The sequence below is a fragment of the Callospermophilus lateralis genome, chromosome 17 (assembly GCF_048772815.1).
Source record: "Callospermophilus lateralis isolate mCalLat2 chromosome 17, mCalLat2.hap1, whole genome shotgun sequence".
Taxonomy (NCBI): domain Eukaryota; kingdom Metazoa; phylum Chordata; class Mammalia; order Rodentia; family Sciuridae; genus Callospermophilus; species Callospermophilus lateralis.
In genome coordinates, this window is record NC_135321.1 from 55,924,581 (window position 1) to 55,946,054 (window position 21,474).

At 39.5% G+C, this 21,474-nt stretch overlaps 1 protein-coding gene across 5 annotated transcripts in view; it reads left to right on the plus strand.

The window, feature by feature from the left end:
- Positions 1–21,474, plus strand: part of Ptprm (protein tyrosine phosphatase receptor type M) — an 825,932-nt gene that overhangs the window by 762,853 nt on the left and 41,605 nt on the right. For all 5 annotated transcript variants that reach the window (XM_076837052.2, XM_076837055.2, XM_076837053.2 and 2 more), the window contains one exon: positions 20,892–21,008. In XM_076837052.2, the coding sequence (XP_076693167.1) occupies positions 20,892–21,008 (117 nt within the window). The remainder of the gene's footprint in view (positions 1–20,891; positions 21,009–21,474) is intronic.

Sequence of the window (21,474 nt, forward strand, 5' to 3'; positions counted from 1 at the left end):
GGCTATATTGAGCACACAAAAATACCTCTAAGCATGAATGCTGGTTGTTGGGTGTCAGAACTCCATGGGTGTTACATTAGACATGACTGCATTCCTTAACTCAGGAAAATTAACTCTAAAAACAGCATAGAGTCCAGATTTACTCTTTAGAATAGAACTCCAGCATCTTCTCTTCATAGATTTGCCTTTTCTGAGACTCAGTTTCCTAACCTGTAAAATGGAAATTGCAATTCACCTCAAAGGTCTTTTATTAGTTTCTCTGTAGAAACACTTTTTGAGTGCTATTTTTGTTTTGCCAGGAAACTCTTAAGTGGCTGTAATTTCAGCAGTGCTATGCCACAGGATTATTGCAAAGTGAAATTTTAAAATGAGAAAATATATATGATGTCATTGCCTGATTTATAATAATTGTAAATCTGTAGTTAGGCTCAACAGAAGAACCAAGTCACTTCTTAGAGAAGATGGTATAACACGATTTACACTTTACAAATGCAGCCTACAAATTAGCCTAGAATTGAGTTTTGTTCAAGGCTGGGGATGGAACCCAGGGCCTCTCACATGCTAGGCAAAGCACTTTACCACTAAGTTGAAATATTGGGTTAAAAAACAGAGAGGTATTGTCTTTTAAGATTCTCAGAAGAAATCAGGAGGCAGAAACCAGGAAGAAGAGAAGCATTGCAATTCTCTTATAACAAGATAATCAGTAAGTAGGAAATCCTTAAATTTCTAGCAACAGTGACAGACTAAATAAGACTAAATAGCCTGAAATCTACTAGAAACATCTAGAAGTTCTAGATAAAAATATAAACATGTATTTTCATACATTTGTCTAATCGTGTGTGTGTGTGTGTGTGTGTGTGTGTGTGTGTGTGTGTAGATATATGAAAAATGTGTGGCTTAACATTCAAGAGAATAAAGAAAACTACCAGGTCCCAGAAGTACAGTGAGGACTAGTGATCAGAGGGAGAATGGACATTGCAGCTTCCCTTGGGAGGCTGGTAGGGATGCTGTGTGTTCACCCTGGTAAGAGGTGGGTAGCCACAGTGTGCCTGATTTTGGATCTTGAGTTTTAAAGCCCACCAATGGTAGAAAATATCATTTTGGACCTGTGTAATGCTAATTTAACACTAAAATCCACAAAAGGGGGAAACTCAGATAAAGGGCAGACTAGGCCAATAGGAAGGTAGGATGGGGAAGGAAGAGAACACCAGCCATCTCAGGAAATGACAGGGAAGTGAATCCTGAGTTTTCATTTAGGATCCTGACAAAAATTGCTTTACTTTGAACTAACCTAACTCTTGGTTCAAAGTAAAACAACTAATACAAATCAGAAAATACTTAGGGTTGTGCACCATAAAGTATCATGTTCAGTTTGCCCTCATGTACAGTTACACACTCATGGATTCAACCCACTGAGGATTGAAATTATTTGGGGGGCTGGGGTCATAGCTCAGTGTTAGAGTGCCTACCTCGCATGTGTGAGGCCCTAGGTTCGATCCTCAGCACCACATAAAAATAAATAAATAAAGATATTGTGTCCATCTACAACTAAACAAAAAATTTTTTAAAGAAAATATTTAGAAAAAATTGCATCCATACTCAACATGTACATATTTTTTCTTGTCTTTATTCCCTAAATAGTATAACGTCTATTCATACAACATTTGCATTGTATGAGTTATTATAAGTCATCTAGAGATGAATTGAAGTAAATGAAAGGGAGGTTGGGCCTTAATTATATGAAAATACTGTGATTTTTTTTATATAAGGGACTTGATTTTTATATCTACAGGGGGGTCTTGAAACAGATTATCCCACAGATACTGAGACATGTGTGTATTAATCTTGTAGAATGCAATTTAAAACAGTACCTAAAAATCCTTAAATGCTACTATTAGAAAAGAAGAAATGTCAAACATTTAATTCAATAAGATAGAAGAACAGAGTAAAACAAAAAAGATAAAAAAGAAGATAATGAATATAAGAGCATAAACTTATGAAATAAAAAGCAAAGAAGCAATAATAAGTATCAACAAAATACAAACCTCTGCTAATAGATCAGAAATAAAAGGAAGATTCCCACATATAGCGAATTCAAGGAGTAGACTAGTGCTTTGTATCAGAATAATATCAATAACAAATTTAATAAATTAAGTACTTTTCTAAAAAAAAATATGATTTTCCGGGGCTGGGATTGTGGCTCAGTGGTGGAGAACTCTCCTCACACGTGCGAGGACCTGGGTTCAATCCTCAGCACCACATAAAAATAAATAAATAAAATAAGGGTACTGTGTCCAACTTCAACTAAAAAAAATAATATTAGTTTAAAAAATATGATTTTCCAAGTTGTAACTAAACACTAATTACTTAAAAATTGAAGCACAATTTAAAACTAATTTAGAGAAATGTACCATACCCAAATATATTTATAGGTCCTACATATTCAATAAATAGACCATTCAAATTTTATAAATGATATGAATATGTGAAATTTCATAAATTTTATAAATGTATAAAATATAGGTACATGTTATAAATGTTATAAAAATTATTCTAAGGGAACTGAAGATGAAAGATTGCTCCACTGCTTTATTTTATGAGACTAGGACAAACTTGAAATCAATACCAGACAAGGACTACAGGATAAGGGAAAATTATAGGTGTCACAAATTGATAGGAAGAGCTAAATGGACCAATATGTCAAAACAGAGAACCTAGATGTCAACTGCAGGCCTAAATAGAAAGATATATAATTAGTAGGGAAAGCTAAGCTTTTCAATCAAGTGAGCTGAGACTTTTGGTTACCCATGTGAACCAAAAATCAGTCCCTCCTTCATAAAATGCCACTGAATGTATAGCAAATAAAGACCAAAATATAGGAAATAAAGCTTTAAAACTTTTAGGGAAAATGCAGAAGAAATAGTTTAAGGCTTTTGGTTTCTTCTTTCTTTCTTTCTTTTTAAAGTATATTTCATAGAAATCAAAAGAACAATACATTAAGAAAAGGATTGGAAATTTGACTGTTAATACAGTCTGTTAATTGACTGTTAATTGCCTGTTAATACAGGCAATATTTTCTGTACAATAAAGGCTATATTAAGTACAAGAGGGGAGATACCATTATGTAAATCATAAAACATACAAAGAATATTTAAAGTTCCAAAAGTATAAAACTGTTTCTTTTCTTTCAATTTTGTTTCTACTAGGAGCCTGGTTGGGAGCTGGCTCACAGCCTGGTGCAGCAGGTTCTTGCTGTGTTACCAGCCTAGAAGAGGTCTTTCTTACCACTTCTAGGAAGTTGGGGTATGATGGTACCTGAGAATCTGCCAGCTCAGGTTGCCATAACAAAGTACCATAGGCTGGAAGGCTTAACCCACAGGAGTTTATTTTCTTGCAGTTATGGAGGCTGGAAGTCCAGATATATTTTGGCAGGAATGGGTGTCTGCGGAAGGCTACCTCCCTGGCTCTCAGTAGCTGCCTTCTTTCTATGACTTTACATGTGGCCTGAGGGAAAGAGGAGCTCTCTGGGGTCTTTTCTTATAATGACATTGGTTCTATTAGATCAGGGTACCACCTTTATGACCTCATTTAATTTAAATTACTACCATATAGGCCTTTTTTTCCAGATATAGCCCCACTGGGGATTAAGGCTTCAACATTTGAATTTGGAGGGTGCACACATCTTCAGTCCATAAAACCTTCTTTATGAGGTTCTTGTAAAGATTAAATTAGCTTCTATGTGTCAAGCAGTTGAAGAACGTCTTACATATTATCAGGACTTAGTAAATGTAGACATTAGCTTAACCTTTACATTTTCATCAACAAACCTAATACTTGCAGTGATGTATATAATTACTCCTCACCCCAGCACAAAATCTAACTTTTTTTGCTATGACAGTAACAAATTACTATTGGAGGCAAAACATGTCAATGCCACGAAAATGCAAGCTCCTTTGAGGGAAGAGACAGCCTTACTCAAAGATCTCTCCTTACTCACAGTGATCCTGGCTCTCAGTGAATGCCCACAAAGTGAATCCATGATAATACTTTCAACATAAATGTCACAGAGCAATTACCATGGGCTAGGTTAATTAATATAGCCATGCAAAATATTTTCCCCATCTTCACATACTATGTTTCTCCTGCCAAAATGTGCACTCAATTCTGAATCCTTCATTCATTTCATAAATATTTGTTGACTGTTCATATCTGATGGGGAGAAGGAGGTAGCTGGAGATGACTCTCCCAGTGTTTCTTGTACTTCACAGTAACTGAAATCCCCAAAAGTAATTTACCACCTCAGATTCTAAATATTTGCATCAGAGCCCACTTTAAAGAAAATTATAAGGTAAATTATTTTGAAAAGTAGATAATTATTGAAATTACAACTACTACTAAATTTTTTAAAATAAAGACACACTTTTTTTTTTGCTTTCTTGAAATTTCATTGCATGCTGTATCCAGACTCAGTAGCTTAAGAGGTTAAGTTATTTTTATAGGATAAATCCTTTTACTTTAATGAAAGATAAAGACAGTATAGTGTTTGAATAGTCAAAATAAGATTTTTGTGCTATAAAATGACTACAGAAAAAAGTAATAATAACAATACTGAAGCACACTGTCTTTGGACAGAACACATTTTACAAGAAGCCAGGTTTCATGTTAAGCAAACTTGCTTTGGAAAAATCAAACCTAAAAAGTGGCGGCCCCATTCCTTCACTCAGGTACACAGACCCGCCCCACCAATATGGTCATGGGTTTATTTTTATGGTGGTGGTAGCTACTCCTTCTGGCAAATCACCATGGAAACCCCAGCCAACAGGGTATAGCTGAAAGAGGGCAGGTGGTAACTAGGTTTCTGGTTTACTGATGAATCTATGTCCATATGCTTAAATTAATCAATAATTTTAGGTCTGGTAAGCTTATGAAAAAAGAAAAAGAAAAAATCGTCCAGATTCTTACCAGGTTGGTGAGGATGTAGGTAAGCTCTGAAGAGGCGTCACCTCAGTGCCTTCAGCTCCTTGGATGGATTTGTCTTCAATTAGTAATGACATTAATGGTGTCTGTCCTTGAAATGTCTGGCATGATTTGGGGGTTTTGAAAAGAGGTCATACTACTTTCAGGAAAAGAGACTCACCTTATTTCATGCTGTTTCCCATTGTTAATCCTGCACGTTTGTTTAGGAACATTGTCTCTATTTTCCATGCATAAAAACAACAACAAATCATCCAAGAAATCAAAATGACATGGTTTTTAAGGGCAACAGCTACCTACTTAACATGTGTTCTGCACATGGTGCGTCCTTCATGAATTAAGCATGAGCCAGGCAGATGTGTGTTTGTTTACACAGACTTGCTGCTGATTCATTAAGTCAGAACTGGGGACCTGCTTTCCCCCATTCTTGCCCTGAAGCACTCTGCATTAGGTGGCTTTAATTGCTGGTGTTCAAGCCACTGGGAGGCCTTCCCTGTCACAGCACCTGGTACAAGAGACAAAGATGCTAGACTCCCCTTCAGCGGGGTCCCCGGTACATCTGCCAGGACTTATCATTATCTAAAACATCCTTGTCACCACCATGTATCCCCTTTCAGCCCCTGTGTTCTGGGAAAGGACCCTTGTCAGTTTTCCTGGCACCTGCCAACAGCTGCACACCTGGCATGTAAATGGCACTGGAATGTGCTGTGATTGTTTCCCTCTTTAATGAACCCACCTGAGGGGCATTAAGCTTTTTCTCCAGTAGCCTGGTTCCCAGGCATCCCCATTTACTCTGCTTGTGTGGAGATCCAAAAACTCTGCCATCACAATGAACTAATCCATCTGCCAGACGTCTCATAACCAAATCTGCAGGACTCCCAAAGGAGATTTTTGTACCGGTAATTTAAGCTAATGATTTCTAAACATATTTAGTCAGTTTTATGAAGACCTCATTAGAATGTAACTGTTTATTAAAAATCCAAATGAGGTCTCACAGTCATTTAGGAAAATTATTGTTGAGTCACCATGAATAGTTCTGATAAAAGATGATAAAATGTTTTATAGTTAAGAGAATTAGGGACCACAAATGTTAACCTCTGTCACAGATGAGGAGGGAGTGGATGCTTCAAAGAATATTATCTGCCCAAGGAAGCTAACCTAAAATTGCTTTAACAATATTTCTCACTAAAAGAATAACAAAAGAAAAAGGTGGACATAAACACTAGACATGAAAGTCATCTTTCTAAATCACATACAAGGAAGGTATACTAAGATTCTAGGTGTCCCTATTACATGCAACAAAGAACACCTGCTTTTCTGCAATAGCCTCCAAATCTAGAACCAATGAGAGATCCAAGAGAGAGCAAGGTAGCCCTCTTATAAAATGTGGAAATATTACTTAACAATGATAATTACTTAAGTCATGCCTACCAGTACAAAAATGCATTAATACTTTTTAACTACAAAATATCTCTACCTGTTTCAAGACATCAAACTTATCTATGAAAGAGAAGGGCCTAATTGTTTCTGTAGACATTGTTGAAATTTTCCTTTCTTACACTCCCACTAGTCCCTTTCATAGATGTTTTTAAATGAGATTGATACTTTCTTGAGTAATTATAGTAAGATTTGATTCATTTATGTTCATGCAGCCCTCTACTTTGTGACTAACCACTGTACCCATTTCAACTACCAAAAGAATGAAGCTGGTTACAGCCTTTCCTCCCTCCTGTGCTTCACACTTGAATTTTTCCCTGCTCAGAGGCCATCTCTAGATGTGTGTTTCATGAATGGCACAAATAAGGCACCTCAGAAATTGAACTTATTGTTCCTTCCCAGACTCCTACTCCCCACTACCTCTTATTATCATCCATGATGGAAAATGAATTTTATTTTGTACTCAACACAATATACTTCCAAGCCTTATAAATACCATCTGAATGTACATCTACCTCCTGCTTTCATGGGTCCTCCTTGGTAGCTCAATTTTACTCAGACTTTTACATCAGCAGCAACATACTTTTTGGTTAGTATGTCCATTCTATATATCATCACTACATTAATTTTTATAAACATTGGCTTTTGACTTGCCATGCATATGCTCAGAATCCCTCAGTTATTCTTGTTGAATTAAGAATACAGTCCAAATCTCAGTATCTAGTTAGTCTTTGCCCTTCACATTATGGTGTCAGTCTCACACACCCAGAGCTTATTCCCTAACATTCTCTTACAAATAATAAAGATGTCATGCAAACTAAGTGCTGTGGTTTAGATGTAGAATGTCCACGAAAGGTACATGTAGTAAAGGCTTAAACCCCAGAGTAGCACTGATGGGATGTAATAGAAATTTTAAGATGTGGGGCCTACTGGGTTATCTTCCAGCCATTGGGGGTGTGCCCTTGAATGGAATATTAGGACCCCAAATCTCTCTTCTGCTTTCCTAACATAAACAGAATGGGCTTCCTCTGTCACATATTCCCATCATGATGTGCTATCTCATCGCAAGCTACAAAGCCACAGGGCCAACCGACCATGGACTAATACCTCCAAAACTATGGTCCAGAAGAAAATATTCATGTTTTAAGGTGATTATGCCCAGTGTTTTGTTACAGAAACAGGAAACTGACTGACACACCAAGTATTTGACATTTTCTAAAAAACATGCCCCACACTGTGTTTCTCTTGCCTTCAGTGCAGTCTGCTTGTGTACAGTAGAGCTAACCAAGAGAACCTTTCATAATAATGGGAGTGTTCTGCATTGGCACTGTCCTATCTAGAGCCCCAAGCCATAGGGGGATATTGGGCATTTGAAATGTGGCTATTGTGACTGCAAAATTGAATTCTTAGGTTCATATAGTATCTTTTAATTTTGATTTCCATAGCCACATGTGACTAGTGGCTTTTGTCTTGGTCTGTGCAAAGACCTGACCTTCTTTCCTCTGCCTATTTAAATGTAATCCTTCTTATAATACTAATTTAAAATACTTCTCTTTCTAAGGAAGAAACCTTTCTTGATTCTTCCCATCCCCCAGAAAAGAACAGCACGTTTAAGGAAAAGGTACCGTGATTCATTGTGGCCATGTGCTGAGTAAGGAACAAATGTGGGCTTTCCAGAAAGCTCAGGAGAGAGATGTGAGCTGAAGACAGAAATCAACTGTAAACCTGGAGATTCACTTTTTATTTTCTGCTCTGTGCTAGGCTTTGCACATAATGGGGATGGGTATCAAGATGAAAAAAATGAGGCACAATCCAAGAAACAGACCAAGAAAGATTATAGAGCCTAGTGAGAGCCAGAGCCACCTTGAGAATGTTACAGTAAGATTAGGTACCATTGAGACAACAAAGGACTTGAGACAAGGAGAGCAGTAAGAATGTCATCTGGGGCCAATCAGGGCAGAGGGAAAGAATTGGGTCTCAATTCTAAGCAGAGGAGTGAGTGGGTTACAGATACCAGGCACGTAGAGAGAAAGAGAAGATGGTACATGATAAAAAATGTTCATCCAGGCCTCCCACAAATGCTTTCACAAGCTTTATTTCTCTTAGCTCAACTACCCTAAGTCCATATTAAAGATTTCTGTTTATAAAATAGAGATACTGAGGCTTATTAATCTAAAAATCATCTGGCCAAGGGCACAGAGCAAGAACTTAGATCTTGTCCAGCTTCAGAGTCCAGGCTCTCTTCACAAGTCCACAAGTGCCTCTCTATTAAGTTTCTGGCACTTATTGGATTTCCACTGTGTGACAGAACAGGAACCCAATGGCAGTGGAAGAGTGGTGAAATATGTAGTAAAGACACAATCATAACTTCATGTTAGAGAGGTAAATCAAAGAGAAACAGAGCAACACCTAGAAGGGGAAGCTGGGTCAAGACAGTGATTATAGTGCTCAGGGTGTGTGTGTGTGTGTGTGTGTGTGTGTGTGTGTGTGTGTGTGTTTAGTGATCTAGTAAGTATGTTGGTCATTTTTTTTTTCATTACAATAAGGAAATACTTGAGGAAGGCTACTTTTTAAAGAAAAGAAGTTAATTTAGCCCACAGTTTTGGAAGCTGGAAGTTGAAACAGCATTATGCAGGCTTTTGTAAGGGTCCCTATTAGAGGCATCACATCATGGGAACACCTGAGTATCTCTGTGTCCACCTTTTTCCTTCTCTTTATAAAGCCACTTGGAATTCAATCATGGGACCTCTATCCCAATCATCTAATCTCTCTAATCACTTTCCAAACCACTAAACTCTATAATGGGATTAAGTTTCCACCTTCTTAATGCCATTAATATAAAATATTGGAGATTGAATTCTTGTGTCATTTCAGGGGAGAGTTTGTCCATATGAACCATATTCATACCATAGCAGGTAGACATAAACATAACTGGGGGGCTGAAAAGACGAAGAAACTGCAATCAGAAATTAAAATAACAAGGGGAGAAGTGGCAGAAGAAAATCACAGATAAGAGGGCTGGGGATGTGGCTCAAGTGGTAGCGTGCTCGCCTGGCATGCATGTGGCACGGGTTCGATCCTCAGCACCTCATACAAACAAAGATGTTGTGTCCACCAAATACTAAAAAATAAATATTAAAATTCTCTCTCTCTCTCTCACTCTCTCTTTAAAAAAAAATCACAGACAAGATAGGAGGAAATTCCATTGGTGAACAAGCACATATATTTCCCAGTCAGGGTGAATACTCAAAAAACGCTGTGGCTGCAAGCAAAAATGAAGTGTGTGCTAGTGCACAGGAACAGGGAGCCAGACAAAGTGATTGAATGCTGTGATAAAGGTTTTGCAGAGTACTGTGGTAGTTCATAAAAGAGGTGTGTCATCTAGACCTGGAGTCGAGGCTGGAGGGGTTTTCAAGTTCATGTTCCCAGCAAACATAGTGCCTGGGACAGCAGGTAGCCAAATATCAGGATATCCGTGAGGTGAAAGACCTCTGAAAACATGTTAAAGGAAAGAATTAGGAGCGAGGGAAAGATTGGAAATCCTGGAAAGTGCACAGCTGATGCAGACTGTCTGCAAGGAGGCAGGAGGGAGCCAGCCAGAGCACAGATCAGTTCAGCCTTACAGGGGATGGCATCTCCTCCTCTGAGCCCACAGAGAGGCAGTTGCAGATGCACTTCAGTAAATGGAATGAAAACATAAATGACAAATGTGGGATGGCACACGCTCCTGAGAACATCAGTTTTCCAGGTGAAAAAAGGAGCAAGGCCATGACTGAGACCCTGGAGGAACTGGGGAAAGACCTGTTGTAGGGAGAGTCAGGGACTCCGGGCAAGGAGCTAGCCTTCTCTTCTCTAGGCGAGAGGATGAAGAAGGGAAAGATCTAAACAAGTCTGATGCTGCTAACAGCAGGATCTGGTGGACTGGAAACCTGTGACAGGTGACAACCAAAGTCCTCATGGAACTGGGGAGGGACAGGCTGTGACTCTTTGAATCAGGATTCTGAGAATGTCCAGATGAATGTGAACCAGCCAGTTCTTACCTCTGAACTTTAATTTCACATCCTTGAAGGCAAACTCACTAAAGGAACTCTAAGGTTTCATGTTATATGAAGAATAGTTCTTTTTTCTTTTTTTCATTCTGGTTAAGAGATCCATTTGGCTAACAGATACATCTGCCTCCAAATGTGCATTAATCCACATGGCTTCCAGAACCCCACAGTGCTCACTGTGTTCATCTGAGAACCATCAATAGAAGACAAATAGGGAGTCTGGATTTTTAAAAGGAAATGATTCAGTACAAAGATGTAGGCAATGTCACTTCCTTGGGAAGGGCCATCCATTTCTGCTTCTGCTAAAAGTGAATTTTGTAGAAAACCTGGAAGAGAATGTTACAGTAAGATTAGGTACCATTGAGATAAGTTCTGTCAGTGATTGACCTAAATTTTAATTTATGCAGTCCATAAAAGATGTTCTATCTCTTCTTTAAGAATTTATAGATCTTCTTTTGAAAACAATCTAATCTGACAAAAGTAAACTGATTTTGAGAGAATACATTCTTTCCAGAAGTTCTCCATATTGCTCATATCAAGCCACTGATTTATCAACTGGCACAATAAATTAAACTTACCTCCCAAGCACATTTCCATTCCTTTACCCAAGAATCAGCAGTACTGTGTGTTTTTCCTGCTTGTGGTAGGAAAGAAGTCCTGGGAGAGTATGTGGCTCCTTTGGAGAACTCTTGCAATCATTTAATAAAGATATTATGTACATCTTGTTGTTTCCTGTGGATCTGCAAGTGAGAGCTTTGCATCTAGGGAGATCTCCTAGATGATCTCCCTGCTCCCAGAAATAGTTACTTTTCCTAAAAGATCCAATCCTTAGAGAATGGCCACTTCATGTCCATTGATCCAATTTGGTTATCAGATGTGCTTACTTTTGATAGGCAAACCTTTATAGGAAATGTATGAACAAATACAATTGCAAAACAAATTGTCTGGTGATTTTGAAAAATGTGAGACTAAAGGGAAATAGACAATCCCAGAGTAAAGCAAGGAGAAAACCACATGGTTTTATTCTTCATTGTTATCAAAAGTTTAGTAAGTATTTTAAAACTAAGTACTACATTTTACAACTTGAAGTAATGAGGTTTCCTATATAAAACTTCATATTGTAATGTTTTCACCAACTTCTGTCAACTTTGTTCTGATGATACTCTTGCAAATAAATGTATACATAAATATAGTTACATATTTACATTTTTGTTTGAAGCTAGATCTTCCCCTCCCTCATATTTGCTTATGGGGAAACCAGAACAGATCTCTTTTGCAACTTTCACATTCCCAGGAGCTGATAAAAGATTCTTTCCAAATGTGTGCATAAGACACACCTACACACACACACACACACACACACACACTCACACACATACTCCTGTCATCACATAGCCTTACCTTAGCTTCAGAAATGCCCTTTACCTTATTGGGAACAGCAAACTTCTGTCTACTCCAAGTACAAACTTCTATTTGTCTTTCTGAATTCTGTATGAGTGGTCACAGTGAATTAAATTTCCAGTGGGGAAGACAGGATTGATCTCATATCTTTTCCTCACACCTCCCATGTCTATTGTTGTCAGTGTTAGAAACCCAGAACCCATGGGGTCTTTGTTCATCTCTCCTGCTGGGTCTTCTCCCTGGCATGCATGCACCCAGTTAACATGCTGGTGCAGTTGTGTACCTCAACAACAGTGTTTCAGACCTAGGAAACCGCATTCCTCCCATAATATTATAATGGATCTGGAAAATTCCTATCACCAAGTATTTTTGCTATTCTTTTTCTATATTCAGACATGTTTAAAGACACACGTAGTTATCATTTTGATACAATTGTCTAAAGCAGTCACAGACTTGTGGCCTAGGAGCAATAGGCTCCATGATAGAGCCTAGGCATGCAGCAGCCTCTGCCATCCCAGTGTGTGCTGGTCCACTCCAGGATGTTCATGCAGTGATAAAATCTTCTAAGCATTTCTCAGAATGTATCCCCGTAAGCAACATATGGTTCTGTTATGTGACCTGTCAACTGCTTTAGTCAGAAAACAGAAGAGAAGCACTTTCAAGACATTTACAATCTGATTATGGACCAGTTTTATCTGGGAAGGAGCAAGACACCTTTGCCCCCGCTGCCTGACCACAGGCTTCTGTGAGCAGGGGCCAGGTGAGTTCCTTCATGAATTCCAAAAGGCTGGACACATCAAAAACACTCAGTGAATATTTGGAGAGGAGTGAAAAAATAATTACAAGAGAACATGTAAGCTGGTTTAATACAACTTATTTCATAGAAGGGAAATTTCCACTTGGTACTCCCTTTCCCTTGATTTCTTCTTTCTGGGATAAACTAACTTTAATTTAATATATATAACTATACATTTAATAGATTCATTATAATGTGACAGAAATTTCTATTTGACAGAAATATACCTACATTCAACCTACCCTTTTGTACAATGTTATTGGTAATGCAGCCTAATCCATAGGTCCCTTTATAAAAGAAAAAAGGCAAAATTCTTATTTTTTCAAATATTGATGAATTCCAAATCAGACTTTGGAGATGATTCTTGATGTGCTATAATTCATCTGACACATTTGTGCCAGGTATCTCTCATATTGCCACAGTGATGGGATATTATAGGATCAAAGCAAATTTGCAGGTCAGAATAACATGTGTTTCTCGGAACATGCTCTGTGGACTCTCCAGGTAACTGTGAGCTGTGTGCAGATCAGCTCTTTTAACATTTCTCTCTGAGCCCTTGGAGTCACTATGCCTGAGATCTGCCTCAGAGTCACCATTGTCAAGCCTTGTCACTTGTCTTCTGCAGATGCTCTCACTGTGCTACCACAGCTGGCCCATCCTGGAAAATCCTGATTTCCATCTGGGTCTGATTTCTTATCTATTTGCAGTTTGACCAGACTGAACTTTGGTCCTGTATCTTTTTACTCTGCCATCTTGACTTTTGTCCGCCATAGTCTTGGGGATGCATGCAGGCAGTCACCTGCCTATGTGTCTGTTAAGTGCCTAAGGAGGGGGGGACTGTGTGTGGCAGATGGACACATCACCTGGGATGAATTCATCGCAGCCTGAGAGTGTTTATAGCACCAGCCACACTCCTACCTGCTCAGGCAGCACACAGCTGTAGTTTCTTGGCACCATCATTGGTCACAATATGGAATGGTCTCAGAGCTGCAATAGCCCTTCTCTGTTCTGCTCACAGGAACACATGAAAGTCAGTCTGCCCCCTGCTTTGCACACTGCAGGGTATAGCCTATTCTTAGCAGTAAATGTCCTTCTTGAATGCAGGATATTTTTTCCCCATTTCCTCTCATTTTACCTTGAATTAGGTTTTATGTTTACACATCTCTCTTCAGGAGTGTGAGAACTGTATCTCATTTCTCCGCATCCCCAGCAGTCCCTAGATGGGGTTCTGCTTGTCGAGGGCTTCTGGGTTGTCTAAATGACTGGCAGGATAATCTAGAGACCTGAGACCCAAGCTTTGCCAAACTTCAGCCACAGTGCTAAAATCTTCATCTTCTCTCTTCAGTCTCTCCCAGTTTTGAGTTAAATATATGTAAAAAAAAAAAAAGGATAATAATTTGCCACATAGTTTGTATGAGGGGGCATGTAGTCCAGTAACTTTAGGAGCCAGAATCATTTCACCCAATATGTGATCCACAATCTTTGGCATATAAGAAAAGAGAGCCAGAAAGTCCTGGGACTTGCACAAGGTCATAGATTTAAACTATGGCCCTGAGACATGTGAAGACTGACAATGAGAGAAAAGAAGCACTATATACTCTAAGAAGTAGTGTCCCTTCAGATGTATCTTGGGGCCCGTATTTGTATTGTAATAATGACATAATTGCTCAGAAGATTTCTAAAACACTTATTTCAAGAATAATCTTTAGAATACATGACATTCTTTTTGCTGCACCTGATGATGGCAAATCTCCCCTCTTTTGCCAAGAGGCCTTATATTTAGGGAATGGATAAATGCCAAAGCCAAATCTCTTGAATAGGTGGGGATCAAACAAACTGAATGAGTATGTCTCTAAAACTTTAGCTGCCATTTCAGTGTTCTCCTTTCTGGATAAGTTTCCATCCAAATGAGCTAAAAGAGAAAAGGAACAAGACACATTTCTTATGTGGTTTGTAAGATAATGCTTAAAAGTCTTCAAAATGCCCAAAGGACCCCCAATCCCAGCCAAATGAAGTAGGCCTAGAAGGAAGAAACTGTGAACACTACAATAAAGCCAGGCCCTCACACAACAACTTTGTATAGACATAATCTCATTTAATCACCACCCCCTCCCTAGCAAAGCAATGATCTTATCCCCCATGATACTTGAGGAAACAGAAGCTCAGAGGGTGTATATCACTTGCTTAAATGTAAGTGCTATAGTTTGGAATGTCAAATGCCCTTCAAAGTCCCATTATTAAAGTTGTAGTGACCAGTCCATGGTGCTTTGGGGAGGTGAGGTAGGGGCTAGTGGAAGGAAGTTGGGCTAGTGGGGGCTGGCCCTAGAAGGAGATACCAGGACCTCAACATCTTCCTCCAACTTTGCTTCCTGACCCACAGGCCGCCTCCTCCATCATGCATATACTCTTGCCATGGTATGCCATGCCTCGCCTCCACAGGGACAAGCAACCTAAAGAGGACTAAAACTTCTGAAAATAAGTTGAAATAATAAACCTTTCCTCTTTATAAGTTAGTCATTACAGTGACAGAAATCTGGCTAAAATAGCAAGTGACACAAACAAAAGCAAACCCACTATCCATCTTACTCCCATCACACAAGACTGAAGCAATCTGTATTTGGGGATATTTAGATAGAAAATTCTTTTATTCCTATAAAACTTTCATTTAAAAAAAAGAAAGACAATGAACCTGTTCTTTGGAAACAGAGCTGGCAGTTGCTCTTGGCTGGGGTTGTTTGGTAATGTGCTTCATAGCAGTGATTTTGCTCCATCCAATATCTCTGTCAAAGCTGCACTCTGTAGGCTGAACACACTATTAATAGAAGTGTAGTCACTCTCTCTTTGGATGTCTCTTTCAAAGACAAAAAAAAAAGTCTGTTGAAAACTCTTGACAAATCAAAACTTATAACAGGCTTTCTTTTCTCTCCCTTCTATCCTTTTAAAATTGTTTTTAGTCAGATCACTCTATGGTGCCCCCAACTTAAGAGCTAACCATTATTAAGCCTTTTTAATCATGGGTTTCTTAGCAAAATAAGTCCTTGTGCCCATGCACAGTGCACATGAACAGACCTTCAGTTCTGCCTCAGGCTCTGTAGGACCATCACTAGAGGTTAACAGCTTGCAATCAGGGACAAAACTAAAAATTTCAAAGTATGTACCCTGTTCCTCCCAACCCACCCAATTCATTCCACACTTCTTACTTTGTATCCGTTCTTGAAGCCAAAACCTCCTAACAAGACCAAAGAAAGCATTTTGGGCCTTGAGTTCCAGCCTCCCACATAGTCCTGCAGCTGGGGTCAGACCTGGCTTCCACCTCTGCTCTGTCACCGTACAGTTTATTACCCTGAGTAAGGCCACATCTGTGAGAATGCAGCGATTTAGTGCATCTAACTCAAAGCAGGAGAGGCTCTGTGCATGGGAGTTGCAATGACCTTGAAAATGAGGGTCTGGAAACTGTCTCTGTGATTCTAGCTGTTTGGTTTGAATCTCCTCAAACACAGACACTACTTCCTAATTTCTTTGAGGAGTTCATCAAACCACACTAATAGGAGAATGTACATGCCAATGTCTCTCCTGAGTCTGATTTCTGTGGAGTAAGGTTTGCAGAAAAGAGGAATAACAGAAGCATGGGATTTTCCTTTGCTCCCCTCCCTCGTCATAAACCCCCACATAATGCCAATGCTCAGCACTTCCCTTCTCTTCACTTATCCAGGCCCTCACTGGGTTCTGTGCTCCCTGAATTCCTGCAATCGGCTAGGGTCCAGATCACAAAACTATCATTTAAGAATTAACATTTTTCTGAGCACTTATGGTGAACCAGGCATTTGGTCAAATGTTTTCATTGCACTGGATCACTTAATCCAGTTCCCAAACTCATCTGGGGAGCTTTAGGATATGAAGATGCCTCTGTCCCACCCCAGATATTGAGATTTATTTGGCCTGGTGTGTGGCCTGGGCTTTGGAATTTTAGACACTCCCATACACTTCCCCTCCTCCCCAATTATTCTAATGTATAGGCAAATTAGTGAATTGCTTTATTTGAAGAACACTCCTGAATAGGAACTATAATCTTGCCTGCCTGCTAGATGGAGCACCTGAGATTGTGTAAACTCCAGTGACGCCCAGGCCCCATCAACATTGCACCCAGGCCCAGCCAGACTCTGCAGTCCAATGATGTTGTCTAAATCTTCACTGCTCAATATGGGCCACAGACCAGAGCATAGCTTGGGAGCTTGTTCAAAATGTAAATTTTTAGGCCCCACAAATTCAGGCCTACTGGATTTGTTGAGGATCCCTCCAAGAGATTCTGAGGCCTACTGAATTTTAGAACCACAGCTGTAGTGATGTCAAAATACGATGAAGGTCGAGAGGATGTGTTGTCAGCCTGGGGAGCTTCAGCTCTGCCCACTAGCAGCTCTCCCACTTTAACATACATGGGGATTATCTATGGGCTGCTGGTTAAAAATTACTTTCCTGGAAAAAAAATTTTTTTTCAGTAAGTTTGAAATCCTGGGGCTATACTGCTTTCTGTACTGTTTCATGTTTATGAATTTTAAAGCCAAAACGATCACCCTGTTGGAGCAGGGACCACATCATCTCCTGCAGCCCTCAGTGTGGTAATGAGCAGGCAGCAGGGCTCAGTACTGTTTGCTTGATTGATGGCCTGATGGAACCAGCACTAGGGCACCAAGGTAATTAGAGGATCCTGATCAGGGCCTCGCTTTTCGGGCTGAAGGCTGTTGCCTTATATGAGTAGGATGCGTGGGAGGCAGAGCCTCTGCTTAGAAGCTGTGCAGGTAGCGACAGTCTGCAGGAGGCAGCCGGGCCTGGCACAGAATCAGAGAGAGGAGCATCCGGTTCTGCGTTTCCTGGGCTCCAGTACGCCCTCAAAAGCAATGGTTTCAGTGTCTTTGTATGCAGACTCAGGACAGGAGGGGAGGCAACTGCAAGCCCTAGATTCTCCAGACATTTTCACCCAGAGAGAAAAGCATATTTTCTCTTCCTTTTAATTTTTTTTCCAGAAAAATAACTTGACACAAGTCCAAGCAGTTAAAAAGATACTAAAAGGAACCCAATTTAGAAGGGTTTTTAGTAGGCTGAAAACAGATGTGGCAAACCATTTCAGGATATTCTGGGAGATGAGATGGGGAGGGCCAGATCCGAAATGGCTCATCCACCTGTTCTGAGCCCGCCCCACCAGGTGCCTCTGTGCAGGAGGGGACCGCCCTGTACTTGTTCTGGAAGGAAGCCCCCCACGCTTCCTTTCCCTTAATTACCTCCTCATTGAAGCATCCGGGCAGTGCCAAGAGGTTCAGGGCAGACTGCGTGTTCACGGTTCTGCCACTTCACTTTGGAGGCTGCACCTGCCCAGCCCAGTGGCGCTCCAGTAGGAAGCCCTCTGCCACCCACAACAACTTGTGGTTCAGCGCTCCTTGCCTTTGGGGAAACACAGGGGCGCCAGCTGCATCCGGTTAGAGCCTGGGCTTATGCAGATGCAGGTGGCAGGGTCAGATTTCAGATGGGTCCCAAATTTGCCCAAAGGAATTTGGAGCTGTCGCTGGGGAAGAACATATCCCAAAGGGAAACTCTGGTCCTCAGGACTCATAGGTGGCTTTTAGTTTCCCTAATGGCAAGGAATTGAAGGTACCCTCTGCCCCCATGCTCATATTTATTGAAAATCTGAGGGCAGGAAGGATAAAGTCTAAGGTAGAAGAACAGATAACCACAGAAAATATCTTAGGTCTGTTGCATCCTATAGTTAGTAAACTCACTGATTAGAAGATAAACCTAGATGGTGGCATTTTTATTACGTAAGTTAGCTGTGTTACAATGTAGGTGGAAGCTGTGGGTGTGATTTTGTTCAATTTCCAGAGAAATATATTAAAAAATATGTGTACCATTGAGTTATTTATTTTTAAAAGTGCACACATGAACTGTATTTTTAGTTCTGTCCACTTGCATAATTGAAGTCACAAAAGTGAAAAAGCAATTCTAACACAGCAGAGAATATAGTGTGTACCGTATAAGCATATCTGTTCATTCTCATTCTAAAAGTATAGTGCTAGAAATTCTATAAATGAAATCATGACTGCTGTCAACTTTGACATCTCCACACATACCCAATCATACATTCTTTACAGGAAAATAAATGGGTCCTTCTTGCTCTGGGATATTTTAGATACTGTGTAATATCTGAATTCTGAGATACCATATATAAGTCATTTAGAAAGTCACAGGTAATGTTCCCAATAACAAGAAGGAAAAAAAAAAAAAGACTTCCAAATTGAAAACTCCCATCTTTGTCTTGTGCTCCACTTATCTCTAACTTCTAGCATATCTGATTTGTAACTGGCCAACTAGAGGTAGTAAGAATAACCTAGAACTGCCAGAAAGTCTCCTAAGGAAGCAGCTAGAACGACGACTGACACCATGTCATATTGGGAACATTAGTGCACCACAGGTGTTCAGCTTTCTGGGAAAGCTCTTCTCAGGCCATTGTCCTTTGTGTCAACTTTCCTAGGAATTTCCCACACTGATCCACTGACTTTCTCCATGAAATTCAGCTCTATGTGTCTACTGCATATTCAGTATATACAGGACACATTGACCAGGTGTTGCAGGGTTTGCAGAAATAAGCAAGCAACACTTTTTGTCTGTTGACTGGTAATAAGTAAGGATCAAATCTTTCAAAATGGTGTCATCCTAACTTCAAAAAAGCTCATTTCATGAAGGAATCAAAGAGAGTCCACTTCTATGGAGAAAAGACTTTAGAGCAGGTAACATTTGAGATCACTTTCAAGAATGAAAAAAAAAATCTTCAACTGGAAAGAACTGGGTGGGAGGTGAACATTTTAAAAGAGAGGAATGGGCTTGAGTCAGAGTTTGGATTGTGGAGCATGTTTGGAATTTAGGGCAAACCACTTGTCTTTGAACATAAAACATAAATAGGAGAGTAGTAGAAGGCTGAGAATTCAAATTGTGGCCAAATTCTAAAAGTTCCATATATGCCATTCTGAAGAATTATGTTAAGAATTAATTAGCTTCACAGAAGTTGGCAATAGGAGATCCTTGAGCAGCATAATTCAGAGAGTGGATTCTTCTTGCCAAGGGTTTTCTGGTGCTAGTTTGTATAGCATATTCATGCAGGAAGACTCTAGCGCCTGAACTGAGAATGGCAGAGGAAATAAAAAGCTGAAAACCATATCTGGGAGGTATTTCAAAAATATTCCTAGACTTGGCAACTCACCTAGACTTGGGTTTTGGAGAAGGAATTGGCCAAGTTTGGGTAATGGAAGAAATTATAATAGCATTAACATAGAAGTCAGCAAGAGAGCCATGACTGTGGGACAAAGAGTTCTGTTTTAGACATCTTGCCTTTGAGTTGCTGGCAGGACCTCCAAGGGAAGAGGCCCACAAAGTAAGTGAAAAGCTCAGTTGAGCACTTGGAGGAATAGAGCTGGAGTTACAGAAAAAAAAAAAAATTCATCCATGGATGGAAGTGGATGGAACTTCCAGGAATTCAGAGAGGCCCAAAAGGTCAAGGACAGAGCCTAACAGAGGCTACTTATCCCTGCTTAGCTCATCCTAAACTTTTGCTGATGAAACTCAAGAATAAATTCTAGGAGGGGCCAAGTCTAAAAAATTTCTTCCACCTGAAACCCCCCCCCCCCGTTAGAGGTTTCAGATAACATGGAAAGACTGAGTGTGTTTGTGTGTGTGTGTGTGTGTGTGTGTTTGCTTATGTTAAAATCAATCTGTAGTTCTAACCAGGGAAAACCGCAGTGCTTCTTTCTTCTTCAGAAAAAAAAAAACTCTGGTCTTGAGTGTTAATTCTGATTTTCTGCTCACTCTTCCTTAAAAAAAAAAAAAATGTTAATCACTTTCTGAAACCTAAAGAAATTTCAGATGCAGAGAAGCTAAAATATTGCCAACTTCCCATTAAGGTTTATTTTTTCAAGCCCAGCCCAGAAAGGAATGGTTTCTATAACCAGGATATTTGTAGTATATACAGTTTGTTAAGTTTATACCATTTTCCTAAATCTTATTCCTCCTATGATTCAAAATTTTTTTTTCTGGAAAGAAGAAAAAAGAAAAAACAGACTTTGCTCTTGAGTATATGATTAAGTTTTATTTTTGTGTACAAATTTTATTGTATAAATCATAGCATGATCCATCACTGGTGGAACTGAAAATAACAAACAAATAAACCCATAATTTTCTTGTGTTTTCTGAAGGTCAAATGCTGCAAATACTGGCCAGATGACACAGAGATATATAAAGACATTAAAGTTACCCTAATAGAAACAGAACTACTGGCAGAATATGTGATCAGAACATTTGCTGTTGAAAAGGTAAGTCTAAAAGCTCTGGTGGTGCTACACTAGCCTCATTACCTTATCTAGCATCATTTATACAAGTTCATACCTGAATGCAGGTAGGCTCTGTCTGGTTTTTTTCTCAAGGATTCATCTTGCCCTCTGATTCTATAATAGCTCACTTCCACCTTTAAAGTAAATCATTACCATTTCATAACAATCTATATTTTGCAACTAAACCAAAAGATAACATTTTTGGTCTATTTTCTTTTTAACCTGGTTGATATTCTTCTGCTCATCTCTCTTTGTTAACAGAGCAGTTTGTGAGATTTTGATGAATGTCCTTCAGGTTTGATAAATTTCCTCCATGTGAGTGTCCACTTGGGTTTCCCAGTTGTGAGTTAGTATCAGTGTTAAGACACAGGTCCTAACTCCTCCTGGAATCCATTAGGATTCCATATGGCTCTTTTAGGCCCATGGTTCCACAGGGACTAATGATTTT